Below are 25907 nucleotides of genomic sequence, written 5' to 3' on the forward strand. Positions count from 1 at the left end.
TCATTGAAATTTCAAGCAATTTCTATTAAAAATTATCTTACCATAAACTTTTACAACGACAATGCAAACTTATGCAACTCTCCAAAAGTGGAGACTTTTTATTTTGATAAATTTCCAAGCATTTTCTAATCACATTTCATTTAGTGACATTTGGAAGCTTCAAATGCAAATTTATAGAACTCTCCAAAATTTGGAGACTTTTTATTGGGTGTAAATTTAAAACCTTCTTCAATTAAATTTATTTAAGTACCATTTGGAATTTTCTAAAGCAAATTTATATAAGTCTCCAAATGTGGAGACTTTTCGAAAATATATTTTTTGTATTTTCCATAACTTTCTATAACTTTTCTGCATTATTCTATTTTCTTCTGCTTTTTTACTTTTATAAAACCCTTTTTGGTTCACTGGTTTAACTCGAACAATATTTATTAAGCTTTCCACACTGTAAGTGTTTGTTTGAAAATAACAAAAGAGAATATGTGTTTGTCCACATGTGCATATGTAAATGTCACCTATCACTTCATAAGTTCGCCTTACCAACTGTCTATATTATGGCTCTCTTTGTAGCCCCTCACTCTTACTCAGCTCATACGCTGTGTTATGCAAATTTAACACTCGCATCGCCAACGCTGCGACAGCTGTGATAATGGTTAATTAAAATGTTGTGCAAGCGTAGTGGGCGTTGTTAGTTTTGTAGAGGGTGTATGTGTGTGTGTAGGTCGAAAGGACACGGTTACGGGCGCTCATATGCAGCTTAAAGTGTGAATACTGTAAAGGTGTGGTTGTTCAAGAAGTGTGAAGCGCTCACACGAATATGCGCGCCTTCATTTGTGTCTGATGAGTTGTTGTCGGTATGTAGGAAAGCGCAATCAATGCTGCCCTGTCGTTGCCGCTGACTTGACTGTCTGTCTAACGGCTTGGCTATCGGCTGACAGCAGCTGCTGTCATAGCGTCCAACGTTTTTTCTACGTTATCATTCATATACGGTGTGTTGCCACAAATAGCAAAAATAAAAAAAAAAATATATGCAAAATAAAAACACTCGACAGCATAACGTTGAAAGTATACTTTCGTAATAATAAAACAAGAAATCAATGTAATTTATGGATTTATGCGTAGAGCGGCACTGTGGAAAATTCTATTAATTATACATTTCCCGATTTTCAATTTTTCAACGCACATTATTGCAGTGCGGTCAATATTGGCTACATGCACGTATGCTGATGTCTATTTGATGGGATAATTTATATTTAATATACTGTGGCATTGGTGGTGTGGCCTTATTGATTTATGATTGCATTTATTTGACAGTGAGTTTGCGTTGAGAAGGATTTTTAATTTTTGGCAAATTAAATTTATATGCCTACCTTTGGGTTTTGTTAAGTAGAAATGTATCTATATTGGCCTTAAAATATTAAATTTATTTTACTTTTCATGAAATTTAAGCGCCTTTAATATATATTTGATGAGCCCCAGAAGTCTAATACTTCTTATTAGCAACAGATTTATATAAAAAACACAGAAAATTTGATTAATATGATAAAAATCAAAAATTTTCAGTAGTGGAGAGTTTTATTTTTGCATAAAATTAGCTCAATAGAAATTTTATGAGTATAATAGCACTACCTAGTACCAAAACAGTGGTTTTTGAAAACTCTCCAAAAAAGTGGAGAGTTGCATTTTTGTATAAAAATATCTCACTAAGGATTTCAGAAGTATTCTAACAACAACTAGCATCAAAATAGTGATTTTGAAAAAGTCTCCAGAAAGTGGAGAGTTTTTAAATTTATGATTTTTTGTGTAAAAATAGCAATAAGAATGTTATTAATGATTTTTTTTGGATTTTAACTTATTGGTTATAAAATAAACCCATAAGTAAATATTTATGACTGTGATTTCTTAGCACAATCTTAACTGCCAACTGATAATCACTCAAAAAATAAAGACTGATTATAATTAATCGCACAAACACATATCATTATTGGTAGATAGCATGTCAATCTAATCCAGCAACATTAAATTGAATATGTCTGCATATGTCACTTAGTCTAAGCATTCGAAACAAGACCTTGACTATTTAAATTTTAATTTCTTTCAACATGTAAACAATAAAATATTCTCCTTTAATTTATTTTTAATAATTTTTAGTAAAATTTTCACTTTTCACAACCAACTTAACTCACATATGTAACTTCATTTAGCACGCTTTCAAACCATCGCCCACGCACGAAGCATACGCCATCATATGCGGTATGGTATTTTGCTCATAAACGCCGGTGAAGAGATGTGACCACGGACCGGAAGCGAAAACGGCAACATCTTCACCACCATGTGTAGCACTCTCCAACGGTGCTGTGGCGGGAAAGCTGTTCACTTGAGCGCGTACTTTTTGTGGATTGCGACGCTTGAATTTCTCCGTGTTGTAGTAATCCTCGAAACCGGGACCATTGGCATAGCTCAGCGTTAGGTAGGGTGTGTCATCGGTGCCCTCAGCTGGTGCGACATCGAAAATATCGCTATCGCGGTCCTAAGGAACAAAGAGAGAATGAAAATATATGAATGCAAATAGTAATATTTATAAACTTTCTGGCAGGTATTACGGCTTATCTGGTTTAAAAACAAAGAACTTGCGTATTTAATTTATAAATCTTATCTACTTTCGTATACTATACACGCTTTCTACTATGCGCGCTCACTATCTCTCTCTCTCTTTTTCTCATACTCATTCTCTCTCACTCTCTCATATTCATGCTCACTATATCTCGCCCTTGCCATACACACCTGATAGCCCGCGTAGCTGAACGCATGTGAATGATCTGCGGTCACAACAATGAGCGTATCCTCTTCCGAAGTCAGTTCACGCGCTGCGGCGATCGCTTTTGAGAACTCCACCGTCTCATCCAAAGCATATTGCGCCATATTTGAGTGATGTGCTGTATCAATGCGTCCACCTTCGACGAAGAGGAAGAATCCACCATCCTCCTTCTTCAGCATCTCAATGGCGCGCACGGTCATTTCCTTCAGAGTCGGTTGCGTATCTGCGGCATCCAAGTGATATTCCAAATGCGAACGCTCGAAGAGACCCAACACGCGTTTGTAAGAATCCAACTTCAAATTGAGCAACTGCTCACGTGTCTCGACAAAAGCATTATCCGGCGACTGTTCCAAATACTCTGCAATCAAATTGCGTCCATCCTGACGTTTGCCCTTCTTATAGAACTGTGTGTCCAAGAACTCACGCTTGCCACCGCCGAAGATCACCTTCAGTTGCTTGCCCACTTCACCGTATATCAGCTGTTGCGCAATATCCGGCAAACCCGAATCGGCGCCACAATCATCGGCCAACACCGCATCATTCTCCCACTCACGATCTGCCACATGCGCGTACACACCGGCCGGTGAGGCGTGCGTTACGCGAGTTGTGGTCACGAGACCGGCGGACTTACCAGCGTCCAGAGCCCACTTCGCAATCGAGTGCACGTGATTATCCGCGTTCGCCATACCCGCGCAATCGGTGCGCTCGACACGCCCATTAACGCCGATCGTGCCGTGATTTCCCTTAACGCCGCACAAGTAAGCGGTGGAAGTGCACGCCGAATCCGGTACCATCGTGTTCACCGAGTACGTTTTCGAGAAGCCGGTATAGGGGAATTTCTCAAATGATAGCTGCTTCTCGGGTCCACCGAGCATATTGCGCGCCGCCGTAAACGTTGTCAAACCCATGCCATCGCCGAGAAAGAGTATAACATTCTTAGCTACGCGCTTATTGCGTCGCGCACTCGCTTGCTGGCGTACGAATTCCTTGCTGCGCTGCAGCCAAAAGTCGCTCGTGTACTCCGGTTCGCTGTAGGCCTTGCCGTTGTGTTGGTGTTTCGTTGGAAAATCCGGGTGCATAGCGTTTTCCATGCAGTCATCTGTATTGTCGGCGAGTTCGCAAATGGTAGTGGCGGCTTCGGCGGTGTGTCGTGTCGTCTGCGCGACGACAACGACGACAACCAATAGCAGTAATGCTGTGAGCTTCGGCAATTTTTCTGTCTGTTGCGACATTTTCGTGCAGACTGCTGTGGAGCGGTTGCGGGTGCGTCTTTTATAGGCGACGTGCTCCGTTTGCTATATAAACGGCCGATATTAGCATATGGAGTTTAACTGCCGTCTTCGGATTGGCTGCGGCAATACACCGTTGGGATATCGGCGAGTTATTGCCCGGCAATTAGACTTGATTAGATTACTAAGTAGCAGTAGAAACCTGTAGAACTCGCACGTGAGTCACGTACTTTAGTAGGTCGGCTAGTGACGCTCGCAAGTTGAGCTACAAAAAGTTGGTGCGATTTTCAAACTCGCTGCTAGCGCCGGCAATAAATTAGCAGCTTGTCTTACGTGTTTTTCAAAAAATAATTTTTGAGTTTGTATTCTCATTTTGAACTTTCAAACTGTAGTCTACAAAACAAACTCTGCTTTCTCACGTTCTCTCAGTAAGCCAGGCATGTGTAGCTCATGCCCAGTTACTTTGCCGCCGTCTAAGCATTAAGTAGCGTCTGCTGATACTTATCGCCGCATTTAGATTTATTTCAGTATTCGTGTATTTTAGCCATTTCGATTGCTAAGCGCTTTCTTTGTTTTTGTTTACACACTTAATTTCCGAATAAAAACTGCGTCACTTTGCAAAAAACTCAACAGTAGCATTCGCTGGCGGGTGACGTTCACTACACAACTCAGTTCAACTTCTTTTCAATTTGTGCGCGTCGCGTTTGGGTAGCATGTGCAATCTGCGCTGTTTTCTATTGTGCCTTCTGGCCTGCTTGGCAAGTGTAACAAATGCCGATGAATGTAAGTAAACAAATTTACAAATGAATATTTGTTGTCAGAAGAAAGCAAATGTCGAGAAAACGCTCAACGCATGAAAGTGAAAGGAGGTCTCAATCAGTCAAGCGGTCTACAGTGTTTGTGCTCAAAGTTATTTCAAGTGTTTGCATCTAATCTCATATATCTAAGACGAGCTCTAAAAAACGCGCATCTATTTAAAAAGTAAACAGTATAAATGTGTCTAAACAAAATGCGAAATCGGTAATTAATCGTCGTTTTTTGTTGAAATGCTATTTTCGTCGGTCGCAGAAACAAAAGCGTAGTTGATAAAGTAGAGCGTGTTATGCGAAATCAAGCTTTGAGACGAGTTCTTGTTATTATTTATTATGTATTGGCATTTGTAAATGCACTGCATTGAACTTGAACTTCTGTGTGCTTAGCTTTCACACATACTGGGAAGTTATACGTAAGCGAGTTTTTTTTTCAATTTAGATAGCGTTAGCAGAGTTAGAGCGAGTATTCACTGTGTATTTAGGGTGTTGTACTTGGGTTAAGTGATAATTTTGGACGTGCGCCAGACAAACTAAAGCATAATTGTGTTTTTAACAAAAACTGCCGTAATTTCACGAACTCTCCAAAAAGTGGAGAGTTATTTATATGCAGAAAAATTGAAAATTTAGCATATTCCTGCGTAATTGTTACTTATACTAACCAATGCTATGAATTCAGCAACTCTCCAAAAAGTTGAAAGATTTTTTTATTTAGGTAAATATGAAAATTTAGCATTATTTTGCGTAATTGTTACTTATACCAACAAACGCTTTAATTTCAGCAACTCTCCAAAAAGTGGAGAGTTATTTTTATTTAGAAAAATTTAAAATTTGGCATTATTTCGTCTAATTGTTACTTATTCCAACAAACACTATGATTTTAGCAATTCTCCAAAAACTTATACTAACCAATGCTATGAATTCAGCAACTCTCCAAAAAGTGGAAAGATTTTTTTATTTAGAAAAAATTAAAATTTAGCATTATTTTGCGTAATTGTTACTTATAGCAACAAACGCTATGATTTCAGCAACTCTCCAAAAAGTGGAGAGTTATTATTATTAGCAAAAAAATTAATTTTACCGTTATTTAGCGCAAAAATGCTATTTTCTAGAACTCTACAAAAGTGTAGACTTTTATCTATAGTATTTTTTTTACTTGTTCTTTTGAAGAAAATATATTTGAAATGAATGGCACTCGTCATGTAAGAAAAATCATGAAAATTAAGTCCCAAAAAGTGGAGATTTCTAATTTTTGAAGAAATTTTAGCATTTCCTCTCAATATTTTAAATTCAATAATTTGTTATTTTAGAATATATTAGTTCCTTCGTACTACTAGGTTACTTTTTTGTTTTTAAAATAGTATCGCAAAGGATTCATCGGCCTTAGAATTGAAATGTATAGCTTTTGATATAACACCAAAAAAGAAATTATATAATATTTTGGTTATGTGTCTATCTCTTTGGTTGGTAACAAAATCTTAATTCAAAGGATGATATAATCAACTTGATTTTTGGTACAGTCTATCATTACTCTCAAAACATTTTTAGTTGTCTGCTGACTATGACAAATCATGTGCAAATTATAAAATCAATCACAAGCACACAATTTTTAGCAAAGCAGATTTCAGATTTTTATGAGCTATGGCAATTAATTATGCTGATAATCTATTTAATCAAGTAAACACCTAACTTATCAGCTACATAATTTAAGCTAATAAATCACGCCTGAAATGCTTCAAAAAGAACAAAACGTGTTTAAAAATGGCAAACGTGACAACGTGTGAACATGCCTAGTTACTGACCGAGCCCTACACACACACTCGACTAGCTTTGTGTCTCTTTGAGTAACAGGTGACTTACGCGTGTTACACTTGCAACCGATAAAACAAATCATAAAATCTGTGGTCAAAACAAAATCACTATAAACCAATAAATTGCGCTGATAGGGGTACACATGTTAGACATGATGCGATTAGATTAGCAGTAGCAAGATAGTATAAATCTAAATCTTTTACGGGGTTATAAACTTAGAGATATTGAGGCAATTCATTGAGACAATGCTTTTCGATTATTTGGAGTATTTTTGGGTAAACCAGTACTTCATAGCTAAATATAACCTCATTTCAATATTGAACTTTGGTTCTACTTTATTGAAATAAAAAGTGCTTGAATTTACTTACCCTTCGGACCGTTTTTCGATTCCTCTCTTTTTATGAAGTATAGTAAAAACTTGAAGAAATCGAAAAGCTCAAAGCTCGGAAAAACTTTGAAACCCTAATAATTTTGAAAGCTCTTCTATTCCAAAACACTTCAAGGACTTTCATTTTACAATAAAACCTTAAATTTAAGTGTCTTCATAGTCTTTTTGGACCTAAATATAACTTAATTTCAACATTCACCTTTGATATTGCTTTCTTGGAATAATATGTGCTTGAGCTTATTTACATTTTGGACCGTTTCTAGAATTTTAATATTTTATAAAGTATTGTAAAAGCTCATTGGATCGAAAAGCATAAAAGCTCGGAAAAACTTAAAAGCTCAAAAAAGTTTAAAAGCTCTTTTACTCCAAAAGGACTCTTATTCTCAATACAATTCATCATAAAATTCAAATGTCTTCATATTCTTTTTTGTCCTTTTCACTAACCTCAGCAATTTATTTATGCCAAAAAATCTTTTCAAGCACATCAAAAACACTTTTTGTATTCGTGAGAATTTTACAAGAATTTTTACTAAGAAATTAGCACAATTCTTCTAGTAGCTTTTACAGTTTGAATCGGGAACTGTGTTATATTCGTATGTAGCAATTTGATAGTGCTTAATGGAGCGCCCATACTTCTTATACTGAGCGAGAGTTTCTCAATGCTTTCTAACTCAATTCGTCACAGGGTCTAGCATAAAGGATTCCAACAAAAACTTTCACGGTGTTGATGGGTTTCTCGACATTTGTGTAAATTTTTTACAGTTATTTAGCCTATACGTTAACTTACAGATCATCCACGCGTGCTTACCCCACGCCTCGTGAAATCGGCGGGAGCCACTGAAGAGAAAACCGCCGAATATTGGGTGGATAAAGCACAAAGCATAATCGCTGACAAACTAGAACAGACATCTGAACTCAATACGAATCGTGCTAAGAATATTATACTCTTTCTCGGCGATGGCATGTCGGTGCATACGATAACGGCAACACGCGCTTTCCTCGGTGATAGCTCCGAACAAGTTTCGTTTGAACAATTCCCTTATACGGGACTATCCAAAACTTACTCCGTCGACAAGCGTGTGCCGGATTCCGCCTGCACCGCAACCGCTTACTTGTCCGGCGTGAAGGCAAACTACGGCACAATTGGTGTCACCGCTGAGGTGCCGAAGAATGATTGTGAAGCGGGTATTGACTCGCGCACACATACCGAAAGTATTGCGAAATGGGCGCAAGACGCCGGCAAATGGGCGGGTTTGGTGACCACAGCGCATGTGACACACGCCTCACCGGCTGGTGTTTATGCGCATACCGCCAACCGCGCCTGGGAGACTGACGCAAAGATCAAGGACAGTGGTTGCGAATCTGGCGCTGGTCACAATGTGGATATTGCCACGCAACTACTCGAATGGCCAGTTGGTAAGAATTTGCGTGTCATCATGGGTGGTGGTCGTCGCAATTTCATCGATCAGCAGGATCTCGATGAGGAAGGTATTGAAGGTCGCCGTAGTGACGGACGCAATTTGACCGAAGAGTGGCTGGCGGATAAACACGAGCAGTGCGCACGTGCGTCATATGTGTGGAATAAAGAGGGACTGCAGAATGTGGATTTGGATAAAACTGAATATTTACTGGGACTCTTTAGCTCTTCGCATTGTCCGTACCATGGTGATTTGGAACGCGAGGGTTTGACCGATAAAGTGCCATCGTTGAGTGAAATGACCGAAGCAGCCATACAGCTGTTGAGTAATAATAAAAAGGGTTATTTCTTGTTCGTCGAAGGCGCCCGTATCGATATGGCTCATCATAGCTCGCGTGCACATCTGTCACTCGAGGATACCGCGGAGTTTGCGCGCGCCATTGACTTGGCACGCAAAATGACAGACGAAGAGGATACATTGATTGTGGTGACGTCCGATCATTCCCACACCATGACAATTAACGGTTATCCGGTGAGTTTTTGCCTCTCTCATGTTGATTAGCTCGGAGTATGGAAGTTAACGGTTGCTTCTAAACCTTAACGGTTTGAAATAGGTATAGAGTTATGTAAATCAAGATGTCCAGATTGTCGATACGATTTCATTTAGTCTAGATTTCCTTTCGTCCGTCCGTCTGTACAATATATAAGTGGAGTCAAACTCTATTTCCGAAACTTCATTCTCATAATCCTTTGTAGTCTTATCTTAGTCTTAGTAGACGAGGATCAATTCACTTTTAAGGTTAAGTCATATCGATCTCATAAAAATTAAGATGTCTGGATAAATCGGAGGGTATTTTGTGTAAACTTATGAAGAATATCGGAATTGAATAATATAGTGATAATCTAAGACATATAACAGTGCTTGTTGTTGTAGCGAATATCAATCAAATAAAATTGAGATTTGTTGCCGGGTTCATTGAGGTTTCGTAGATCAGCCTCTTGTGAAATAGATCGCCTAATACTCGAGTCTATCCGTAACCGCAGGCGAATATGTGCTTCCAATTGACGTCCTAACGAGTCTGGATAAGGAAATTAAGGACTGCATATTCGTTATCTCCATTTAGGGAACAGAATAAATAGGTATCCTCCGATATATACGGATCAGCTTAGAAGATTTATCTCGAATAATCAGTGAGGTCTTCTAAAAAGTTCAAAGGTTAAATGGACGTTATTTTAGCTAAATCGTTATATAAGGAAAATGGGTGTATATTTTACTAGAACTTTTATTGATTTTCTGGAGAATACAACTTTAATCCGATTCTTTCTGAGTGAACCAAATGATATAGAGCCGAACCTAAGTACTACTTTTCATTCTATATCTAGAGGTATATTTTTCAAGGTCTTTTATAGTTTTTCTGATTAATATAACCTTAATTCGACACTTTCTGAGTGTCCCTAAAGATCCAGATCCAAACTTAACCCCTACTTTTCTTACTTAACGCTTTGTTTGTATTTTAAAGACACGCGGCTCCGACATCTTCGGTCTCGCGCCGATTACTGCCGACGACAACTTGCCGTATACCATCCTATCCTACGCCAATGGACCCGGTTACTCGAAGACCTACTCCAAAAAGAGTGGCCGACGCGATCTGAGCAAGGCCGATTTGGATGATCCGAAATATAGATATATGGCCACTGTACCGCTGGATTCGGAAACACATGGTGGTGATGATGTGGGCGTCTTCGCTTCCGGTCCCTATGCACACTACTTCTCTGGCAACTACGAACAGACAAATATACCCGCACTGATGGCCTATGCCGCCGATATCGGGCCCTTCGCGAAGTCAGCTATAGGTGTGAATGAAGTAAGCGATGACATCGAAACAACGACAGAGAACGAATCAACAACAGAGAGTGAAGAGGAGCGCTGAAGATTTCTTAAAAATGATTTCATTTAAATAAATTTTAGTGCAATCAAGTGCAGAGCACAAATTTGTATTACTATGAGTACTTGAAGTGGTTTTATTTCGTTCCCCCAAAAATTCAAGTGGCGAATGTTGTTTGTGGAGGAGAGTGTATGTGTGTGGCACGTTTATTTACCTGTGCTTGTGGCATGCAACTTATGTGGCTAGCTTACGTACGAACTGATCCTAAGTAAATAGAACGAATTTAATAAAGTTTCAAGTGTTTATCGTTAGTTTGGCCAAATGCTAGAGGACTGAACTTTTCTTCGCCACCCTTTATAACGGTATACTTAAGGTGAAAGGCCACTACAATAAACCACAACACATCAATGGCAAACTAAAGTGTGTAGGTGTCAAAGTTGCATGAGCATCGGTGGCTTCGAGTAGAGTCCTTCAGGGTAAACTTGAAGTTTTTTTTTTGGGGGGAAACTCTGCCACAAAATGAAACTATTGTTGTAAGGAGTCACTAACACTCATATGTTAGGCCACACACATGTTGTTGTACTGTCAATATTTGTATGAAAGTTGTATGATTGAGCACCTTCTACTGCTGTATACAGGTGACTATGGGTGAGTTCACTTATTTATTTTGGTGCCATCAAAGTGCAAAGTAAATGAAAATGTAATCTTTGACTTGCAAGCTGGGAAGTGTCTGGCAGTCAAGTTGCAGTATAAACATCAATAAATGCTGTACACACACACACCTATACATAATGTATAAGACCATAGGTGTGCTATGACTCTACTATTGAATTCCTTAAGTGTTGCCTTTGGCTCATCGTCGAGACTTGTGGCTTGTTGCGGTTAGCATTTGCAGTTGGTGTGTTGGATAAACAATGTGGTGTACATGTTGAGTTGTTGAAAGTTGGAAAATTCGAAATTTTTATTTAATATTGGCATTGGGTGCATATAAATGCATTGGCTGTACTTCAAAAAGTAATTAAGTGTGCAAATGGGTTTGTGTATTTATTTTGGGTGTAATTGATGAATATGCAGAAAAAAATAATGAATTTGGAATTGCTGGATTGAGTAAGAAATCGCAGTTTACTAAAGCAAATGGCGATAGTGACACCCTATGCTGTATTATGAACTAACTAATAAAACAATGTATAGACGGCAACTCTATTTTGAAGTATGTCTTAACGAGAACTTTCCGAATGCTTTTGGAATGTTTTCTTTAATGTTTTAAATTTCTTACAAATTTTATAAAAATTTTAATTAATTTTCGAATAGATGGCAACCCTATTAAAATATTAATAAAATGGAGTTGCTCCTTTTCTCCGATCTTTCTTTAGTTTCGGCATAAATATATATGTCAATTTCACTTATTCTACGAGTGGTAACTCTATTTAAAGAAATGCCTTGAGTTCCCTCTTTCAAATATTTTCCCTTAAGTCTTTATTATTAGCCTTATTTACATTTATTCTTTACGAAATGTGGTAACCCCGTTACAAAAAAATGACAAAATTCTGGAAAACTTAAGCTTTATGTGATTTTTTACTTATAGAGGGGGACTTATTTCGAGGTTCCCTACTTTTTTTAAGAAAAAACACAGAAACTTCAAATTTAATGGGAAATGTTTATTATTATTCGAAAGAATATTTTTTGAAGACTGGTTCCAGTATTTCGACTGGTAATCGGCGAATAACAGGAGAGATATTTTGCTCCAAGACCTGAATCGACTTTACATATCCTCACTTGGTAGCCAATCGACCGGCCCAACCGTGGTATTCTCTCAACAAATCCATTGATTCTTGCGATGCGTGGAAAGTGGCACCGTCTCGTTGAAACCAAATGCCGCCAAGATCACGAGCTTCAATTTCAGGCAGTAAATAGTTTATTATAATGGTGCGATAACGGGCGTCATTGACGGTTACGTTCTCACCGGCATCAGATTTGAAATATGGACCGATGGTTCCACCGGCCCACAAACCAATCCAAACCGTTGTTTTTTACTGCATGAAATGGCAGCTCTTGAACCTCTCAAGGATGCTCTTCGTCCCAAATGCGGCAATTTTACTTGTTTGCATACCCAGTGAGCCAGAAATAGGCATGATCGCTGAACAGAATTTGTTTCGAAAACGTCGGATCTTCTTGGAACTTTTCAAAAACTCATAGAACGAAGCGATGTCGCTTGGGAAGCTCGAGTGGCTTCAGTTCTTGTACGCTTTTAATTTAAGATCTCGGCATAAAATGCGCCAAGTCGTTCCATACGTAAGTCCGATTTGCTGCGGACGGCGCGGAATCTCTCCCTTTTCTTCACTGCGTGATGGACGTGGTCTATTCGGTTGAATATTATCCAATAATAATTGTTGGGTCTCAAGATGGGTGATGGCGTTGCGAATAGTGCGCTCAATAATCCTATTATGTTGATCATAAGTTGGAGTACCCTTTATTTTTGTTAATAAGTCGCAACTCTATTACAAATACTTTATATTTCTGAAATATGTACTTTCTAATACACACACTTAGTACATTCTATTTTTTTAATATTTCCAATTTTACTTTTGTCGATAGGTGGCAACTCTATATTAAATTTTTTCAGAACTCTTTCCAAGTTTTCCTTTTAAATTTCTTTAAAACCTTTAAGTTCTGTTCATTTCACTTTTTCTTTCTTGACTAGTTGGCCATTCTCAAGAATATTTTCCGATAAATGGTAATATTGTACTATTTTCATGTTCACTTTTTCGAAAACATGCATTTGAGTTCCTCTGTGTTGCCGTACCATCTATATCTCGTATAGCAATAAATGTTTCAGAATAGTTTAATATGTAATGCTAGATCTCTCGTTAGTTTTGACTTCTGTGAATTAAAGCTTGGCTTCTCAGTTATTGAACATAGTCCAAATACTTCCTATATAATATAATTCAGATCTTTTTAAGTTCAGTTTATTGAAATCCAAGTAGTCCAACATCGATTTGTTTGCTGTAATTATGCGAAGAATTTAAAATTTTGTTTAAAAAATCACATCTATCACATAATCCTTGACAAGTGCTCTGTAGGACAAGTTTGACGAAATCTAGTCAAAAGCAAGTCTAAGATTGGGATTAAGCTTGATATACCCTTCATGATTGATCCTTCGCAATTCCCATTTCACTATTTTCACTATTTGTGAAAGTAAACTTATCAAATTAACCTCAAATGTATCTGTATATCAATACTACTATCGCCTTTTTGAGTTCGTTATACTCATGCGCAAATATGCTTTTAACAGTGACATATCTACACTGAGGTGCATTTTGTGAAATTAATCACTTTGGTATAAATAACTATTACTCCCCAAACCAAAGTCTTATATTCCTTTCTTCTAAACCATCTTAGTATATGTTCGTATATCTAAATGCAGATAACCCACTATGCCCTCGCATATATGGTATCCATATATACTGGTACATCACATGCATCCAAATACGCTAAGTGATTCCCAAACGAATGAACAAATGATTCTTCCACCAATGTCTCATATTCCCTTACTCTGCGTTGCAAAGTGAATTTCTTGTATTAGATTATGGAAACCTTGCACACATACCTAAATAACTGTAGGGAGTATTATTACGAGTATTTCGCGCGATCTTGTTGAGTAGAAATATTGTCAGCAGCTTAGTGGTTTTCGCATAACAATTGCTTTAGATGTTGGTGTTAGTTATGCTGAGCTGAGTAGCTCAGGGTGGCACAGCTGCTAAGCTTCATTGGTGCATACAATGGTAAACGCGATGGTATTATTAAAGAAATAAGGTAACACTAGTAGCGTGTAGGCTGAAACATTTGCTGTTAGAAAAAAAATTCCAAATGTCCCTTGAATATGAAATTAGTTTTTTACGTTGGTATGAATATCAAAAGATACGATTTAACTACCTTAAGACCAGGGTGCTCCTTTCTAACCAAATATTCTTAATAGAGACTCAACTGGACCCTTCCTCCATCTGACAGACCCTGTCTGGATAAGAATATGGAGTTATCTATTAGTGCCTATATTAAGACTCTGACTCTAACCATAAGATCTCAGCTCTCACTTTTTTGAAGGAACTGTTGATACATTAATTTGACGGAGTCTCTATGAGGCCTTTTGGAAGGAATATATAGTCAGACTTCAGATTACTCTTTATCATTTGATTTGTGTAATCTTATGTTGGAGAATGTAATCCGAAGAGTGGAATCCTTCCTTAGATCTGAAAAGGCAGTATTATTAATGGGAGAGAAATACTGCGTTCTAGATAATAGATCTTACACTGACTGGGACCTACCGTCTAAATCGATGACTACTTCTCTACTCCGAGAGTATTTCTGGAGAAAGGATTTAACTTTGTTCGATCAGTCAAATAGATGTCTCAATAATAAGAAAGCAGCTTATCGTCCTTGCAGACACGTCTAAAAGCAATTATAAAGCCAAAAGGAAAGATGTATTGAAGTCATTTATTGATTGAGTATTCAGTGGCTGAGCTCGGTTTGAGATCGGTTATTTTAGATAAGACTGGATAACATATACTGAATGAGAAGAGGCATGACTTTGATCTTTGAGCATGACTTTAAATAGTTATTTTTGATGTGAACTTTGGAATGCGATTGGATGGACCTTTCCAGTCCAGGTTTTCAAAATAGAAAGGAGGATGGCTAAAGCTTTAGCGTGTGATATTTAGACGTTGAGAGTTGTATTGCATCGAATCTACTAATACTCCGAGGCGACTGCGGAATATTTCAGCAGGAACTGACTTCCTTGCATTTCTTTTGCCGGTCGTTATCTATGATACCTAAATTTTCAGAAAAGCCTCTGGAAGGCAAACTAAAATCAAATTAAAACAAATTTTCGTGCGAGTACTTATTTTTTAATATCGAAACTAATCCACGCTTATAAGCGTAGGTATAACCTCCTCAAATAAAGTTCGTCACTCTATAAACCACTGATGTGGGTTTGAGATATTCCTTGCGAAGAGTAAACTGCGGTTCACTATATTCACTAATACAGTACCTGATGCTGCTATTGTGGTTGATGTTGGCATTGTTGTAGTTGTTGTTATCAATGTCATACGCAGATGATATCAACTCGAATAGAAGCAAATAGCAACAAGAAGCGCTTACAACACGACGAGTACAAGTGTGTCACCAACACACATGCGCACACATACTAGAAAACTAAACCAAGCCATAATACTGCGAACTTGCGCCAAAAACAACAAGAATGAAAAACAACTACTTCACAACTAACAACAAACGATAGTTGGCGCTGCTGCAACAGCGTAAAGTTTTATCAGCGCGACGTGCGAAATTTTGACAAGGGTACGTGCTCCCAACCAAGCATGTTGTTGTTGCAATCCCACGTGCCACACTTCCGTGTGTAAGCCGTGTGTATATGCCTTGCAACAATTGCCGCTGTCACCGACACCATCTCCGGCACCATTTGCCTCCTAACCGCCACCACCATCAACAGCAACACCACCGAGTGCTCGCATGTGACACTTGCGCTAGTGTTGTCCCTTGCCGTTTTACCAATTGTCCTTTCAACCCATTCCATTCAATTCGCCTGTGTTGTGCTGTGAATTGAAAAACCACAACATAAAGGACATCAGTGAATGTTAGATAAATTAAATTTTGTGGCTGAATGTAGGCAATCAATGACTGCAGTGGTTGTTGTTATTTGGTGTGTGCTCGGAGTGGGGGCAAAGTCAGTTTTATTGTGCGCCAAAGCTATACCTGATGGTGAAAGAAAGCGCTAAATTAGTGTGGTAGTTTGTTGTAAACAATTTTATATTGATTCTTTATAATATTACTATCGCTTTTGTATACATGCTGAGTGCTTCTTTTTGGGTTGCCTTGTTGTTTGTTTAGGCTAGCTTATATGCGAGTTAGTTATATTTCAGCAAAGTCATTTAATATTCATATAGAAAAGGTATTCATGCAATTCTTTTTTTTTTACTATCTATTTATTGATTTTGTATATAACAAGAGGTTCAATGAAAGTCTAAGTATCATCTAGTAGACTAAAGAGTATTTGTGAAAAGCATCTCTAGGAAGTGAACGGAATAATTTCAATTATGTTAGTTTCTTATCCTGGTTGGATGCCCATTGGTAATCGATAGTCAAAAGGGCCTCATAATATGTAAACGTAAACGCAGCCGCAGCTGAGAGTGCAGACGAAGACCGAGGAGAGTCCATTCGGCGCCGTTCGCAGCAACTCGGACTGTTAGAGCGCCATGATAACCGGCTATTTGATGCTTGAAATTGAAGCTCGTGATCTCGGCGACATTTGGTTTTAGCAAGACGACGTCACTCCTACACATCAATGGATATATTGAAAGAAAACTTCGGAGACCAAATAATTTCACGTTTTGGGACGGTCGAATGACAACCAAGTTCATGTGATATCACATCGTTCGATTTTTTACTGTGGGGATATGTAAAGTCTAAAGTCTATGCGGACAATCCCGCTTTGATTCAGGATTTGGAGTAAAACATCATGCGTGTCTCATTCGCCAGTTATCAGTCAATTGTCGAACGAGTCACCGCAAATTGGGCTCTGAACATAGCCGTAACCAACATTTGAAAAAGATAATTTATAAAAAGTAAATGGAATAGAATATTCTTTCGAATGAAGAGTGGAGAAATTTCCTCATCCTATGAGAAAGCGACTTTGTCTCAATTTAATTTGCCGTCATATTTTTAAGATATGGATTTACTGGGTAGAACTTAACATGATGCATGTCGGGACCTCTCAGCTTTTAGAGGAAGCTTGTCTCGGTGGAGTTTTTGCCTTCGTTCTTTCGATTGGTAGACAAATATGTTTGGCAATTGGGTATACCGATCGGTTTCGATTAGACTAGTATAAAAATTTTCTTAATAGGCGACGAAATTAACTGTTTAACATACTGTTAAGGTTGGTGCTCTATGCCGAGCCGTAAATCATTTCTGCAAAGTTACAAATTATTTTTGTTTCTTGCAATTTAAACATAATTAGGTTTCTGTTATTTCGGGAACCTATGTATACCTAGAGTATACTGAGTTTATGGAGGGAAAACTTCTCCAGCCTGCTGAATGGCAGTGAAAGTACAACACCGGGAGATGGCGAACCCGATTCCCCAATCGACGACGATGGAGCAGATATTCCATTGCCCGACCGTGAAGAAATTCGAATAGCAATTACCCACTTGAAGAACAATAAGGCAGCGGGGGCCGATGGATTACCGACCGAGCTATTCAAATACGGCGGCGAAGAGCTGATAAGGTGCATGCATCAGCTTTTTTGTAGAATATGGTCGGAAGAAAGCATGCCTGACGATTGGAATCTCAGTGTACTCTGCCCAATACACAAAAAGGGAGACCCCACGTGGGATAAGCCTCCTCAACATCGCATATATGGTTCTGTCGAGCGTATTGTGTGAAAGACTAAAGCCCACCGTCAACAAACTGATTGGACCTTATCAGTGTGGCTTTAGACCTGCAAAATCAACAACAGACCAGATATTCACCATGCGCCAAATTTTGGAGAAGACCCGTGAAAATAGGATCGGCACACACCATCTCTTTGTCGACTTTAAAGCTGCTTTCGACCAGCACGAAAAGGAGCTGCCTTTATGCCGCGATGTCTGAATTTGGTATCCCAGCAAAACTAATACGGCTATGTAAGCTCACGTTGAGCAACACCAAAAGCTCCGTCAGGATCGGGAAGGACCTCTCCGAGCCGTTCGATACCAGACGAGGTTTCAGACAAGGTGACTCACTCTCGTGTGATTTCTTTAACCTGATGATGGAGAAAATAATACGAGCTGCAGAGCTAAATAGAGAAGGTACAATCTTCTATAAGAGTGTGCAGCTACTGGCGTACGCCGATGATATCGATGTCATTGGAAACAACACCCGCGCCGTTAGTTCTGCAAACAGTCAGCGCATTCGAGTCTTGGCTCCCACGTCACTGTTGACAGTCATAACTTTGAAGTTGTAGATAATTTCGTCTCCCTGAGAACCAGCATTATCAGCAATAACAATGTCAGCCTGGAAATCCAACGCAGAATCACTCTTGCCAACAGGTGCTACTTTGGACTGAGTAGGCAATTGAACAGTAAAGTCCTCTCTCGACGAACAAAAACCAAACTCTACAAGTCTCTCATCATTCCCGTCCTACTTTACGGTGCAGTAGCGTGGACGATGTAAACATCCGATGAGACGGCACTAGGAGTTTTCGAGAGAAAGGTTTTGTGGAAGATTTATGGTCCCTTAAACATTGGCAACGGCGAATACCGCAGACGATGGAACGATGAGCTGTATGTGTTATTCGACGACATTGACATAGTCCAGCGAATAAAAAGACAGCGGCTACGCTGGCTAGGTCATGTTGTTCGAATGGATGAAAGTGCTCCAGCTCTGAAAGTGTTCGATGCAGTACCCGCTGGTGAAAGCCGAGGAAGAGGGAGACCTCCACTCCGGTGGAAGGACCAGGTGGAGAAGGACCTGTCTTCACTTGGTATTACCAATTGGCGCCAAACCGCCAAAAGCAGAGATGCGTGCCACATGTAAAAGAATCGTTCCTGGCCACTCCCAAGTGAATGGCAGTCAGAAACTTTCCTCACTTACGTGAAGAAACTTTCCTCACTTACGCGACCCTTTCAGACTTGATAAAAGTGACAGGAGATTTAAATTGAAACTCACAAGGATTATCAACACATAATTCGCTTGATCTAAATCCGTATATATGTAAATCAAAAAAAAAAATAAATATCAAAAAATATATGCCTAAGCTCCAAATAGCCAAGAGTCACTAAGCAAAAACAAGAAAGCAAGAAACTCAAAAAACCGCCACTCTCATTGTATTACCTCAACTTCTTTGATGTTGTTGCAATTGTTGTGTTAGTGAGATTCCGGTGAGAGTTGGTGGTTTTGCTCTTACTGTTGTATGTATTTTTTATTGTTTTAGAGTTTGTCATAATTTAGCTTTGTTTTGATTGCATTGAAAACATTTTCGTTATACTCGTCAAAGAACGACACACAAATCTTTTGCGCTCCCACCCACAGCTACACTTCACCGCGCTGAGCTCTTCATATTTTCCCCCATCCACACACCCACAACGCCGACGACAAGTTACCCACTTTGCTGGCACTTAAGCGCCACTCCTCTCTTCTCTTCACTTCTTTGCTTTGGCCGCCTTTGAGTCTTTTGCTTTAATTGGCTTTTTTCTGCGCCGCGTGTGCAACAACGTTGATAAAATGTTAAAAAAGGCTGCCGTGAGCGGCTGCAGCAACAATATATACGTATACGTATGTAACTAACAAGTAACGTGCCCCCACTCTCATACTCACACAAACATATATAATACAAAGAGAGTGTTGCAAGAAAATCGCACTCATTAAACATTTACTTTTGACTTTTGTTGTTTGTCGGCGCGAACTTTTTAATGTTGACAAAGTAGCGGTAAATGCCGCCAAAGGTTAATGGAAGCGGTGCAGTATCCTTAGGGGCTGGAGACACCGAAAATCCCAAAGTAACAGTGGCCGAAAAGCGTTTTCCTGGGCTAATGAACTGTTTGCAGGTGTTGGTTTTTTACAAGCGAAGGTTTTTCGTGGAGAAAAAATTAAGTTGATGAAAAGAGGACCCTTTAATTTAATTGTTACGATTTTTCAATAACTTCATTCCTTAATTATATATTTTTTGTGTTTTTAAGCTCATTTGTTGCTCATCTAACCAAAAAAGTAAGATATACATAGTTATTCTTGAAAATTTTCACTTCGTTCTTTTCTCCGCTCTTGCCATGGTAAACATGCATAAGTTTGGTTCTTTTCGTTATGGAGTTCTATATGTACCTCTTTATGGTACCATGGATCAACACAGACTTTTTAAATACTTTGAGTTTCGAAAGAATCTGGACAGATTTCTCAAATCTAACCACCTTACCTGAAATAGAAGTTCTCTATCTCTAACAACAGTATCCATCGATCTGAAGGCAACACTTATATTCTAAGGGGTGTGCTATTTAGCTCCGTCAGGATCGGGAAGGACCTCTCCGAACCGTTCGATACCAAACGAGGCATCAGACAGGGTGACTCAATATCGTGCGACTTTTTCAATATATTGCTGAAAAAATAATACGATCTGCAGAGCTAAATAGAGAAGGTCTGATCTGCTATAAGAGTGTACAGCTGTTGTAGTACTCCGATGATATTTATATCATTGGAAGCAACAAAGAAGTTCTTCTTTTTCCAGACTGGATAAGGAAGCGAAGTAAATGGGACTGGTGGTGAATGAGGACAAGACGAAATGTCATCATACAAACAGTCAGCGCAATCGACTTGGATCCCATGTAACTTTTGACAGTCATAACTTTGAAGTTGTAGTACGATTTCGTGTACCTTGGAAGCAGCATCAACATCACCAACAATGTCAGCCTTAAAATCAAGCGCAGCGCATCATTCTTGCCAACAGGTGCTACTTTGGACTGAGTAGGCAATTGAAAAGTAAGGTGCTCTCTCGACGAACCAAATCAAACTCTACAAGTCGCTTTTTATTCGCGTTCTGCTTTATGGTGCAGACGTGTGGACGATGTCAACATCCGATGAGACGACAATCAGAGTTTTGGAGAGAAAAATTTTGCGCAAGATTTATGGTCCCTTAAACATTGGCAACGGCGAATACGTAGACGATGGAACAATGAACAGTATGAGAACATTGACATTGTTCACCAAATAAAAATACAGCGGCTCCGGTATCGGTAGCGATCCCTCATTTTTTCCCTTAAAACTCCTGGTAATAAGAACACCACGATTAATTTTAATCGGCATCAGCTTCATCAACTGTTTGGTATTTAGTGAGAGAGGATCCACGTTCTCCTTAACAAAAGAATAATAAACAGAGTTTACAAAAACAAATTCTATTTTACTTGTTCTTACATGAATTAGTATACTATTGGACAGTTTTTCGATAGACAGATAGCTCATAGAATATCTCAACGTATTTATAACAGAACCTTGATGAGATTCTAAGAATACTAGATTCATACAGATCCTTGAAATATTCGAAATTTATGATAAAACTTCGTTTTCAGGCCACAGCATAGTTGGTTCATATACAATATTTATAGATAGTTATAAAGAGCTCTTGACGGAGTTCTGAGAGTGGCACATTATTGGAAACCCTTGATCACTTTACAGAGACAAGCGGTGTTCTGGGAACATTGATCTAATCTCTACCTAATTTTTGAATATAAGATTATGGAACGCAATTAAAATATATAAAAGAAATACACCCACGATCTTCAATTAAATGATGAGGTAGCAAATAGTTATTCGAAGTAAGATCACGCGATAATGTTGGTTAGGCCACATTGTCCCCTTAGATGAAGGTATATCCTTGTTTTAGGGGTAATCTGTATAATCAGTTGATGTGAATTGATGAAGAAGACTATTATATGAATCTAATTTTGAAATCGCATGGAAAAGGAAGTAGACGTTGCTTCCCGCATTGTTTTGAAATACTTACAAAATATTTAGATTCTGTTTATTTTTTGAAAATACTAGACATATTTAGTCGTATTGTGGATAAAATTCTAAATTTGAAAACTGAATTACCTGTCAAATTATAATCTGTATATAAAAAATTTATCATAAACCTTCCGAGAATTACAATTTTTTTCATACCGAATGAAATATGCTTATAAAGGCACATATAAATAACTGTAACTGTGAAATGTTAATACTAATAGACAAATAATTTCGTTAAATTACAAAAACAAGTAAAAGAAGAAAACATTCGCATGTCAAAACCAAATTTTTTAAAACTCGTATTATATTCTCGCTTGCATTTCGCCTGACGCAGCGCATAAAAAAATTATGCATGCAGATGATAACCACTTGAGCATATGTCAAGCGGCTTTGTACAGCAAAACAGTACAACAACAAATCCGAGTAAAATAGGGAAGCTGCCACCACAAATCATGCCACACAACTGCGTTACCACCTTTTTATACACTTTGGCTTGTCAAAGCGCATGCTGCGGCATGCATCAAAAAGGATTTTCGCGCTCTGTGCTTGCATGCTTGCAACGGTGTGGCACGTTCATATATACATATAAGAGAAGGCAACATGCATTCATAGTTGACTTTTGTGTGCTGCCATTTTGTACGCTCTTCAGCGTTAACAACAACAACAACAATAACAAAAGTTATAGCAAAGCTGCATAGCTAAGCACCTGCTGCATGCCACATGCAACAAAATGCGCTTAACGATTGCATTTGCCAGCGTTGTAATGCATTTTTGCATTCCAATGCAGCGCGTTGCATGCGACTTTCTGCGTTTGCATGTGTGTGTGTGTGCGGCATTATAGATGTGGCGCTGTCGTCGTTTACAATCCATAATAAGACGCATACTAAATGCGCACGAAATCCTTTGATATCGCACACACGCAAATACATATGAACATATATACCGTTATACGTGTGTACTCACTTTCTTCGCATCGCTCTTGTGTTCTGCTTGAAAGGTTACTTTACCGCTAAAGTTTTCTTTCTTCCTTTCTTTCGCATATGTATCTTTGCTACTCGCTTTCCTTTCCATTGCTTGCTTGCTTACTTTCTTTGCAGTTTTCTTCAACTCATTCCTGTGCGTTTCCTTTTCTTTTTTTATTTTTATTTTCTATTTGTACAAAGCCATTGCGTACATTCCGTTGCATGCAGTTCTCTCCACAGATTTGCACATTGCTTTCATATTTACACATAGCAAATGTAACGGTTTATGTTTGTGAACATAACCCTACCCCCGCCCTCGCCTCAAAGCGTTGTGCAACACAAATCAGTTGGGAGTTGTTATTGCGCACAGCACTTTATAATGCGTTGAACTCAACTTTCTCTTTGGTTTTTGCCGCACTTTTTGCTTTAGCGAAATTATCACTTTTTTCCCTCTGAAACATACTCCTTTTTTATTGAAATTTGCGTAAATTTGTGGCGTGAGTTGCCCCCGCCGCTATGATCAAAGGTTACATTGCATTCGTATTCATTTTTATTTTGTAAATGCAGCACTGTAAACTTGCCACTTTGCAATATTTTAGGTATCTCATTACAGTTACCGCCCGCGTAAGTTTGTTTGTTTCTGTCAATAGCAGCTCTAATGAGAGCAATGACATTAATGGAGAGCTTTTGGAGGTGTTTCGCTCTCAGCTTATTTTTATAATTAAAATTTTGTGTGAAGAGCATAGATATATACCTCTTACACAATGAAATTTTAATTCCTATAATTTCTTACAATAAAATGCAATTAATATCATTACTTTGCTAATTGATAATTAACCATAAAGCTATGTACTCTCTAATTAGATTTTTTAAATATGCTACTAAAGCTCGAAGGATTGAAGAATCTTATCGGCTGGAAAATCGAAAAGCCATCGTTCGGGTGATTTATGAAACTTGTTCTCTCATATCATCTAGTATCTTTCTGAATCCCCCCACTCTTCGAGGAAAATAAATACTTATAACAAAAATCTCAGTGTTCTCCGCCCAATCTATAAAAAGGGAGACCCCACGATCTGTGCCAATTTATACCACGGTAAGTCTTGCTGGAAAAAATAATACGAGCTGCAGAGCTAAATAGAGAAGGTACAATCTTCTACAAGAGTGTACAGCTCCTGGCGTATGCCGATGATATTGATATCATCGGAAGCAACAACCGCGCCGTTTGTTCTGCGTTTTCCAGACTAGATAAAGAAGCGAAGCGTATGGGTCCGGTGGTGAATGAGGACAAGATGAAATATCTCCTGTCATCAAACAAACAGTCAGCGCACTCGCGTCTTGGCTCCCACGTCACTGTTGACAGTCATAACTTCGAAGTCGTAGATAATTTCGTATACCTGGGAACCAGTATCGACAACACCAACAATGTCAGCCTCGAAATCCAACGTAGAATCACTCTTGCCAACAGGTGCTCTTGGCCACTTTTGACTTAGTAGACAATTGAAAATTAAAGTACTCTCTCGACGAACCAAAATCAAACTCTACAAGTCGCTTATTATTCCCGTCCTGATATATGGCGTAGAAGCGTGGACGATGACAACATCCGATGAGACGACTCTTGGGGCTTTCGAGAAAAAGGTTCTGTGCAAGAGTCATGGTCCTCTTAAATTTGGCAACGGCGAATACCGCAGACGATGGAACGATGAGCTGTACGATTTATATGACGACCTTGACATACATAGTCGACGACCTTCACTCCGATGGAAAGACCAAGTGGAAAGTGACCTGGTGTCACTTGATTTGTCCAGTTGGCGCTAAAAAGTAAAAAGTAGAATGAGTGGCGCGCTCTGGTCCATTCGGCTAAAATCGCTTAAAGCGGTTTCTATGCCAAATATATGTATATAGACCTTAGCTGTTAAAATTTTGTTTTCTGTAGCAGAGCAGATTAAGATCTCGACGCTTAAAATATTTTTGCCTTTCATTACTCAGTCAACTTGATTGTTGGCAGATTGCGCCCCACGGCGTCGGTATGGTAAAATAAAGTAAATCAACTCTAGGAAGACATACCAATGATTATCTACTGTGATGAGAGCATTGTATTTGTATTCAATAGGCTGTAATACTTGTTTAACTAGCATCTTGTTTACTCCTGGTTTATAAGTAGGTTAATCACTAAATTTTAATGGGAGTTCGAGAAACTATTCTCTTCTTTCGTACGCATTTGTGATGTCTAATCCTCAAAACTTCTGAATATAAATTAAGCTACCAATAGATCTACCAGGAGTGCGTAGCAGAGATATAATTATACTTAGAGTTTTTTGTTTACCGAAGCTTTTTCTGGTTGAGTTTTCAGACTTTTTTCGTAGATAAGTTTTACTGAAGATATTGGAGGCAAAATTTCATATCATTTGGGTAATATATAATTATATCCATATGGGATATAAAAAATAGACTATGGTGTCCACTATGGTCGCTAAAAAAAATACACGCTTTAACGACGCGATATCTGTGATAAGATGGATAAGTCCATCAAATATTTGGTTATAAATGAATTTTAGTCCTAACGATCGTTATTTATTAATATTTTTCGCTTCAAAAAGTGATCTTAAGCCATCTGTATGTTGTTTCAAGAGGTCTCTAATAACAAGATTTGGCGCATTTGTCGTCTTGGTAAATAAGTAGTATAGTCCTAAGTTAGAGCTTCATATTTAACATGGCTCTAGGGTTCGAGGGTTTCATAGCTTTTAACAATATTTAAGTTATTTGGTTAGGTTCAATGACTGATCTATTCCTTCGTACTAGGTGATCCCCAAACATGCAGGGTTTTTGTAAATTTTTCAAAAGCTTTAGCAATCTCTTTGGGACTTTGTGCTTTAGCTCATCCAGATATTGGATGTTTGAGAGCAGAATTTGAGAGTGCCATACAGGAGGTAATGAAAGTGTGCCATGGTTATCTATTAACGATTTCTCGTATTATTTAAGCGACTATACCAGTGTAACCCATGAAAAATTAAGAGATTTTCGTGAATTTTGTTTTAAAGAATGTACTCGACC

The 25907-nt window shown here is 38.4% G+C and overlaps 2 protein-coding genes across 2 annotated transcripts; one reads left to right on the top strand and one right to left on the bottom strand.

Moving 5' to 3' along the window:
* Positions 1-2116: 2116 nt before the first annotated feature.
* LOC105215660 (membrane-bound alkaline phosphatase-like) lies at positions 2117-4197 on the bottom strand. The gene is made up of 2 exons (XM_011189686.3): positions 2782-4197; positions 2117-2527 (listed from the first exon to the last, which is right to left on the bottom strand). Exons 1-2 carry the CDS (start codon positions 4045-4047, stop codon positions 2198-2200), a joined length of 1596 nt encoding a protein of 531 aa, XP_011187988.2. The 5' UTR covers positions 4048-4197; the 3' UTR covers positions 2117-2197.
* A 417-nt stretch (positions 4198-4614) lies between these two features.
* On the top strand, positions 4615-10480 carry Alp-m_2 (membrane-bound alkaline phosphatase). The gene is made up of 3 exons (XM_011189674.3): positions 4615-4827; positions 7843-9002; positions 9991-10480. Exons 1-3 carry the CDS (start codon positions 4758-4760, stop codon positions 10399-10401), a joined length of 1641 nt encoding a protein of 546 aa, XP_011187976.2. The 5' UTR covers positions 4615-4757; the 3' UTR covers positions 10402-10480.
* Positions 10481-25907: the final 15427 nt, after the last annotated feature.

The sequence above is a fragment of the Zeugodacus cucurbitae genome, chromosome 4 (assembly GCF_028554725.1).
Source record: "Zeugodacus cucurbitae isolate PBARC_wt_2022May chromosome 4, idZeuCucr1.2, whole genome shotgun sequence".
NCBI classification, from domain to species: domain Eukaryota; kingdom Metazoa; phylum Arthropoda; class Insecta; order Diptera; family Tephritidae; genus Zeugodacus; species Zeugodacus cucurbitae.